At 39.4% G+C, this 8,869-nt stretch overlaps 1 protein-coding gene across 1 annotated transcript; it reads left to right on the forward strand.

The window, feature by feature from the left end:
- The first annotated feature begins 2,116 nt into the window (after nucleotides 1–2,116).
- On the forward strand, nucleotides 2,117–5,304 carry LOC121210008 (uncharacterized). Its single transcript, XM_041082070.1, has 6 exons — nucleotides 2,117–2,288; nucleotides 2,430–2,661; nucleotides 3,137–3,514; nucleotides 3,743–3,886; nucleotides 4,014–4,330; nucleotides 5,192–5,304. The coding sequence occupies exons 1-6, from the start codon at nucleotides 2,117–2,119 to the stop codon at nucleotides 5,302–5,304; spliced, it is 1,356 nt and encodes a 451-aa protein (XP_040938004.1).
- Nucleotides 5,305–8,869: the final 3,565 nt, after the last annotated feature.

The raw sequence follows: 8,869 nt of genomic DNA on the forward strand, positions 1-8,869 counted from the left end.
CTGACTTGGTGAAAAAGCCCGTGAGTAGCTCAAATATGCAAGTATTACAAAGTACGAGGTAGCTTTGGCTACTTGTATAGTACTTAGGTATTTCTAAATGTTCAAAGGGGTAACTCGATGAATGGATCGGTGATACTCCCAATTAGGTATGTCAATAGAGAGAATGAACTTGAGTTATTTTACGGGTAACTATAGGTATGTATACTGAACTCTCGAACGAAGACCTAAGTATATGATGAGATGTAGTAAGTATGCATAAAAGAAGGAAGAACAAGATAGTGAGGTTAAAATGATATATCATTTAAGTATGATAAGCCATTGTTTGACGAATGTATTTCTAATTACACTCCTTTTCATAAATGTACTTACTAAGCTCTCGTGCTTACCCTTTTTCCTTTCCATTTCCTTTTAGTGCCGCCAAAGTAGTTCGAGGATTGTCGCCTACATCAGAGAAGCCAGTCACACTATCCTTGAAGCCCTTGGTATAACTAGTTTTATCATTTTGATTACGGCATGTATAGGAATCTTTGATTTTATTTTGTGTCACAATGTTTTGGGGCCAAAGGTGTTGGCTTGTTTTAGCATTTAACTCATTTTGTGTAAGGCCATGAAAATGTCATTGTAAGTCATTATATGAATGCAAGATAGTCTTTTGTGAATGTGAAATTGTTGACATGGTTAAATTTGTGAAATGTATATAGGCCTTAGCTATGGTTGTTGGTTGAGAACTTATATTAAATTAGACCTTGATATGTTGATTAGTATTAAATTTTGTTTCAGGGTAGAATAAGGCTTGCTAAATAGCCTTATATTGTCCACACAAGTAGACGCACGAGCATGTATCTAGGTCGTGTGTCCCCTGTATGTAAATTTTACAAGTCAATAAGCATGGTAGTAAACACACAGGCAGAGACACGGTCGTGTGTCTCAGCCATATGAAGTGCACAGTCTAGCACACGGGTGTGTGCCTTGGCCGTGCGCCCCTAATTAGATGCTGACGCCAGAAACAGAATGTCAAGGTTTTTAGACACGGGCGTATGCCAAGCCGTGTGAAAACCCCTGTAGGTTCGAATTTAAAATTTAATTCACACGGGCATGGGACACGGGCATGTCCCTAGGTGCTTAGGCCGTGTGTGCCACACGGGCCATCAACACGACCATGTTCAAGTTCCACACAGGCGTGTTGCCCATCCACATGGACGTGTGCCCTATTTCAAAGGTCATTTTTCTAGTGTTGATTAAACGACCCGAATTGGTCCCAAGTGATTTCCAAGAGATGCTTTGGGACTTATAGGCCCCTAATAAGAAGTTTTTAATTTAATCAAGTCCTGGTGACTCGTAAATGTTTGAATGCATGTGTTTAAGTTTAGTAATGCCTCGTATTCCGTCCTGGCATAGGGTACGGGTGTGGAGTGTTACATTTAGTGGTATCAAGTTTATTCGATTCTCGGACTAACCTACCATGTGTACGAGTCTAGCTATACATGCCATAAATAAATTGTGATAGTGTGATGGCTCCTGATTTTGTTATCATGTTTTCTTATAGTAATGGATCCCGATCAAACTATGGCTGATGATGTAGAAAATGCATCGGCTCCTGCTGAAGGGGCAGTGCCATCCGATAATCGACCTCCCACAATTAGTCAGGGAGAGGGAGAAGGGGCTCGGGAAGCCTTTCTCCACATGATGAATGAATGGTAAACAGAGTTTGTCTCAACTCCCTCCACCTCTATTAATTCCTCAACCTGTCCCTGCAGCACCCCAGGGTATGGATTTTGTGAGACTGAATAGACCCCTAGTGGACAAGATCCGAAAGCATGGAGCCGAGGAGTTTCGTGCAAATAAATATGAGGATCTCGAAAGGGCAAAGTTCTGGCTTGAGAATACCATCAGAGTATTCGATGAATTATCTTGTACTTTCGAAGAATGCTTAAAGTGTGCCATATCCTTGTTGAGGGACTCAGCATACCATTGATGGAAAACATTAGTTTCAGTGGTACTTCACGAGAGGGTTACATGGGAATTCTTCCAAGAAGAATTCCGAAAGAAATACATTAGAGAGAGATTCATGGATCAAAAACGTAAGGAATTTCTTGACTTGAAACAAGGCCACATGATGGTTACTGAATATGAAAGGGAGTTCGTCCGACTTAGTAAGTATGCTCAGGAGTGTGTGTCCTTCAAGGGTAAGATATGTCGAAGGTTTGAAGAGGGACTTAATGAGGATATCAGATTATCAGTGGGTGTCCTTGAATTGAAGGAGTTTGTGGTGCTCATTAATCAGGCTTGTAAGGCCGAATAATTGATTAAGGAGAAGAAAAAAATCGAGGCGGAGACTAAGGATGCAAGGAAGAGACATTCGAGCAATCCATTTCCATCTCAACCTAAGAAATGCAAAGACGTTTACTCCCGTTGTCATGTGTCGGCAGGGCACTCGTACCGAGACCATAAGAAGCAAGATTTGGATTCTAAATCTCGGGCTACATCTGTGGCTAGTGTGGGTAATGCCAGATCTTCTAGACCAAAGTGCCACTATTATGGTAGAAGCCATTTTGGCAAGTGTAGAATGAACGATGGATCATGTTTCCGATGTGATTCTCAAGACCATTTTATCAAGGATTGCCCTGAGATGAACGAGAAAGAAAAATTTCAAAGTACAAGGCAAGTGGCACAAATTCTAAGGGAAGACCATAGAAAAATGTTGGAATTGGGGCTAGCAGCAAGAATGTGACAAGAGACGCCACAGGGAGATTCGAAGCTAGAAATTCGGCTGGAACCTACGCCTACGCCATACGTGCACGTAAAGATGCATCTTCTCCTGATGTGATCATCGGTACATGTTTTCCCTCAATGATAATACTATTATTGCTTTGATTGACCCTAGTTCTACTCATTTGTATGTGTGCATGAAATTGGTGTCTAGCATAAACATACCTGTCGAGTCTATAGAGTTTATGATTAAGGTGTCAAACCCCTTAGGCAAGCATGTGATAGTCGATAAAGTATGCAAGAAATGTCCTTTGATAGATAGAGGTCACTGTCTTCTAGACGATTTGATGTTGTAACCATTCAATAAGTTTGATGTCATATTGGGTATGGACTGGTTGACACTCCATGATGCGGTAGTAAATTGTAGGCAAAAGGTTATTAAATTGAAATGTGAAAATGGTGAAACTCTTTGGGTTAAATTAGATGAACCAGAGAATTTGCCTATTATGATATCATCCAAGTCTACCCTAAAATGTTTGAGGAAAGGTTGTGCAGCTTATTTGGCTATTATAATGAATGCTAAGGAGTCTGAACTGAAGGTTGAGGCAGTACCAATTGTGTGCGAATATGCGGATGTATTTCTGGAAGAATTACCCGGGTTACCCCCTATTCGAGAAGTTGAATTTGGTATAGAGCTAATGCCAGGGACAATGCCTATTTCGATTGCTCCGACGGAGTTAAAGGAACTAAAGTCACAATTACAAGAGTTGACCGATAAAAGCTTTGTGAGACCAAGCTTTTCACTGTGGGGTGCTCCGGTGCTATTTGTAAAAAAGAAAAATGGGTCCATGAGGCTGTGCATAGACTACCAACAGTTAAATAAGATGACAATAAAGAATAAATATTCGTTGCCACGAATTAACCACTTGTTTGATCAATTGAAAGGAGCAACATGGTTTTCTAAGATAGACTTGAGATCTGGCCACTATCAGTTGAGAGTTAAAGAGTTAGATGTGCCTAAGACTGCTTTTAGGATGAGGTATGGCCACTATGAGCTCCTCGTCATGCCTTTCAATTTAGCAAATGCTCCTGTCGTGTTTATGGATTTAATGAATAGGATATCTCAGTCATACTTGGATAAGTTTGTCGTTATTTTTATTGATGACATCCAGATGAGGTAGAGCATACCGAACACTTGTACAGACTTTGAGAGATAATCGGTTGTATGCCAAGTTCAATAAAAGTGAGTTTTGGCTTCGTGAAGTCAAATTTTTGAGTCATCTTGTCTTGAGTGATGGCATTAGGGTTGACCCCAGCAAGGTTTCTGCTATTGTTGAATGGAAACCACTAAAGAATGTGATCGAGGTTAGAAGCTTTTTGGGTTTGGTTGGTTATTACAGGCGATTTGTAAAGGACTTCTCCATGATTGCTACTCCTCTGACGAGGTTATTGCAAAAAAAAGTTAAGTTTGAATGGTCAGATAAGTGTCAACAGAGTTTCGAGAAGTTAGAGAAGTTGTTAACTGATGCTCTAGTATTAGTACAACCCGAATCAGGAAAAGAGTTCGTGGTTTACAGCGATGCTTCTTTAAATGGCTTGGGATGCGTACTTGTCCAGAAAGGCAGGGTTATAGCATATGCCTCGAGACAATTGAAACCTCACGAGAAGAATTATCTGACATATGACCTAGAGTTGGCCGCCATAGTATTTACCTTGAAAATCTGGCGACATTATTTTTTCGGAGAGATATACCATGTATACATCGACCACAAAAGTCTTAAGTGCTTGATGACTTAGAAGGATTAAAATCTAAGACAACGGAGGTGGTTAGAATTATTAAAATATTATGAGTTGATTATTGACTACCATCCGGGAAAGGCGAACCTAGTCGCCGATGCATTGAGTAGAAAATCATTATTTGCACTGAGAGCAATGAACGCCCAATTGGCCTTTTCAGAGGATGGTTCGATTCTAGCTAAGTTAAAAGCTAGACCGACATTCGTTCAAGAAATTTTTGAAGTTCAGATGAGTGATAGTGAATTGTGAGTCAAGAGAATTCAATGTGAATCGGGTGCTAAATCAGATTTTCAAATTGATTCCGATGGTTGCTTGAAGTTTCGGGATAGAATTTGTGTTCCTAATGATACCAAGTTGATTTGAAAAATTTTAATTGAGGCACATAGTGGTTGTTTTTCAGTACACCCCAGAAGTATGAAAATGTACAATGATTTAAAGAAAATGTATTGTTGGTCGGGGATGAAAAATGACATTTTGGAGTTTGTATCAAAATGCTTATTGTGCCAACAAGTGAAAGCTTAACACCAAGTACCTTCGAGTTTACTTTAGCCTATTATGGTACCCGACTGGAAGTGGGATCAGATTACTATGGATTTTGTGACGGGTTTTCCGGTAACTCCAAGGAAGAAAGATGCCGTATAGGTTGTGGTTGATAGACTAACAAAGTTGGCTCACTTTATCCCAGTGCAAACGGACTTCTCGCTTGATAAACTAGCTGACTTGTGCATTTTCGAGATTGTGAGGCTTCATGGAGTGCCCTTGTCAAGTATTTCGGATAGGGACCCAAGGTTTACTTAGAGGTTTTGGAAGAACTTGCAAGAAGCTTTAGGGACAAAGTTGAATTTTAGCACAGCTTTCCATCCGCAAACTGACGATCATTCAGAAAGAGTAATTCAAACCCTTGAGGATATGTTGTGTTGTTGTGTCCAATAGTTCCAAGGCAGTTGGTAGAAGTATCTACCGCTGGCCGAATTCGCTTATAACAATAGCTATCAGTTGAGTTTGAAAATGGCACCTTACGAAGCCTTATATAGGCGTAAGTGCCGAACGCCCTTGTATTGGACCGAGCTTAGAGAGAATTGGATTCACGGGGTCGACTTAATAAAGGAGACTGAAGAAAAAGTTAAAGTGATTCGTGATATTTTAAAGGCTGCTTCTAATAGACAAAAATCCTATGCGGATTTGAAACAGAAGGAAATCAAATTTCAGGTCGGCGACAAAGTATTTTTGAGAGTGTCTACTTGGAAAAAGGATCTCAGATTTCGTAAAAAGGGTAAATTGAGTCCGCGTTTTATCGAACCTTATGAGGTGATAGAGAAAATAGGACCGGTAGCTTATCGGTTAGCCTTTCCATCAGAATTGGAAAAGATCCAGGACGTGTTCCATGTGTCCATGTTACGCTGATGCCACTCTGACCCTTCACATGTGATCTCTCCGACTGAAATGGAGATTAGATCGATTATGACCTATGGTGACAAACCGATTAAGATTTTGGATCGAGAGGTCAAGATATTGAGGAATAAAAGTGTAACACTCATGAAGGTTTTGTGGCATAGACATGGAGTCGAGGAAGCCACGTGGGAACCCGAAGAGACTATGAGAGACCAATACCCAAACTTATTCACTAGTAAGATTTTCGGGGACGAAAATATCTAAAAGAGGGGAGAATTGTAACAGCCCAATTTTGGGCCTACTCAAAACAGTGGTTTCGAAACCACTATTTTGAAGCCATAGAAATTATTTTAATATTATTTTATGTGTGACGGCATGATTATAAAGGTCTTTAAAGGGCAAATAGACCCTTAAAATGCAGTATGCCTTACCAAAGGGACAAAGAATTAGGCTAGTCAATGTTAGGTAAAAATTTGGTGACTTGTTTGACTAAAAAGAAATAAAATAAACAAAAGATCATATCACCCATTTCACATCTTCTTCTTCACCGAAATTCTCAGCAAAAATAAGGGTTTTGAAGCCTTGAAATTTCAGCCAAGCTAGCCTCTTACAAGTAAGTCAATTTGAGGGTTATTCTTAATAATTTTTGTACTTTTGGGACCCCTAAAGCTTAATCTAGCATTGAGGGGACTATTTTGTGAAATGATTGATAGTATAAGGACCTACCATGAAAGGATTTGTATGTTTTCTGAGTTTTTATGGAAGAAAATGAGTCTTGGTTGTTGAGTGAACAACTTTTGTGAAAGGACTTCTCATGAAAACCCTAATAGGACCATTTTGTAAAGTTTGTAAAATAGATAGTGATGTTGTGAAATATTGAGAATTTGGCATGGTCATTAGAGAAATAAATGGTCGATTAGGCTTGGCTAGTAAGGAAATTCGATAAAAATCAATTTTCGAGCCTAGGGGTAAAATCGTATTTTTTGTGAAGTTTAAGGACAAAACAGTTATTTTACCAAAGTTTGAGTTTTAAGTTGAATTGAATGATTGATGTATTAAATAAGCTAATTTTTGACATTTTAGATCAAGAGAAACGTGATTCGGTTATTGATCAAGGGAAGAACAAAATTTACGAGGATTAGGCTCGTTCCCATCATTTTGTGCCGAAGTAAGCACATATGTAAATAATGTGTCATTGGAGCTTACTTTTAAATGTTTTTTTTTACCATGTATCATAATCAAGTTGATACCATGAAAGTGTAAATAATATGATATAAGAGTAACCTACATTATGATCAAGTGCGACAACATCAGGTCAGATACGAGTTCCCATCGAACCTCAGAAATAGTATAGGATACAAAAGGTAAGTCATGAGAAATTGAGTGGTCTGAACTCATGAGTTGAGTTTGATTTCATGAGACAAGTGAAATATGTAATGTGGGTCTGGGTACTGACTTTGTGTGCAGACCCGTGAGTAGCTCAATGAGTGAGTATTACATGATAGAGCTATGGGGTCCGGGTACTGACTTGGTGAAAAGGCCCGTGAGTAGCTCAAATATGCAAGTATTACATAGTACGATGTAGCTTTGGCTACTTGTATAGTACTTAGGTATTTCTGAGTGTTCAAAGGGATAACTCGATGAATGGATCGGCGATACTCCCAATTAGGTATGTCAATAGAGAGAATGAACTTGAGTTATTTTACGAGTAACTACAAGTATGTATACTGAACTTTTAAATGAAGACCTTAGTATGTGATGAAAGAAGGAAGAGCAAGATAGTGAGGTTAAAATGATATATCATTTAAGTATGATAAGCCATTTTGACAAATGTGTTTCTAATTACACTTCTTTTCATATATGTACTTACTAAGCTCCTGTGCTTACCCTTTTTTCTTTCCATTTCCTTTTAGTACTACCAAAGTAGTTCGAGGATCGTCACCTACGTCGGAGAAACCAGTCACACTATCCTTAAAGCACTTGGTATAACTAGTTTTATCATTTTGATTATGGCATGTATAGGAATCTTTGATTTTATTTTGTGTCACATTGTTTTGGGGCTAAAGGTGTTGGCTTGTTTTAGCATTTGACTTATTTTATGTAAGGCCATGAAAATGGCTAATATTGTAAGTCATTATATGAATGCAAGATAGTCTTTTGCGAATGTGAAATTGTTGACATGGTTAAATTTGTGAAATGTATATAGGCCTTAACTATGGTTGTTGGTTGAGAACTCATATTAAATTAGACCTTGATATGTTGATTAGTATTAAATTCTGTTTTAGGGTGACATAAGGCTTGGTAAATAACCTTATATTGTCCACACGGGTAGACACACGGGCATGTGTCTAGGCCGTGTGTGACACACGGCCAGGCCCATGGGTGTGTTGCCTGGCCGTGTGTCCCCTGCACATAAATTTTACAAGTCAATTTGCATGGTAGTAAACAAACGGGTAGAGACGCAGTCGTGTGTCTTAGCCATGCGAAGGGCAGGATCTAGCACATGGGTGTTTGCCTTGGCCGTGTGCCCTAATTGGATGCTGACGTTAGAAACAGAATGCCAAGGTTTTTAGACACGAGCATGTGCCAGGCCGTGTGAAAACCCCTGTAGGTTCAAATTCAGAATTTAATTCACACGGGCATGGGACACAGGAGTGGGATACAGGCATGGGACACGGGCATAGGACACGGGTGTGTCCCTAGGTGCTTAGGCTGTGTGTGCCACACGAACCATCAGTACGACCATGTTCAAGTTCCACATGGGCATGTGCCCTGTTTCAAAGGTCATTTTCCTAGTGTTGATTAAAGGGCCCGAAGTGGTCCCGAGTGATTTCCAAGAGATGCTTTGAGCCTTATAGGCCCTTGATAAGAAGTTTCGGAAAAGTTTGAAAATGTTTTGAATTTAATCAAGTCTTGGTGACTCATAAATGTTTGAATGCATGTGTTTAAGTTTAGTAACGCCCCGTATTCC

The sequence above is a fragment of the Gossypium hirsutum genome, chromosome A11 (genome assembly GCF_007990345.1).
Source record: "Gossypium hirsutum isolate 1008001.06 chromosome A11, Gossypium_hirsutum_v2.1, whole genome shotgun sequence".
Classification (NCBI taxonomy): Eukaryota; Viridiplantae; Streptophyta; class Magnoliopsida; order Malvales; family Malvaceae; genus Gossypium; species Gossypium hirsutum.

What these genes read in the sequence shown, in the direction of transcription:
- LOC121210008 (XM_041082070.1), top strand. Translation starts at nt 2,117, where the DNA reads ATGGTTACTGAATATGAAAGGGAGTTCGTCCGACTTAGTAAGTATGCT. An exon ending in GAAAAATTTCAAAGTACAAG is followed by an intron (nt 2,662 to 3,136) that starts GCAAGTGGCACA and finishes AGTAAATTGTAG; the next exon opens with GCAAAAGGTTATTAAATTGA. An exon ending in ATGCGTACTTGTCCAGAAAG is followed by an intron (nt 4,331 to 5,191) that starts GCAGGGTTATAG and finishes ACTTTATCCCAG; the next exon opens with TGCAAACGGACTTCTCGCTT.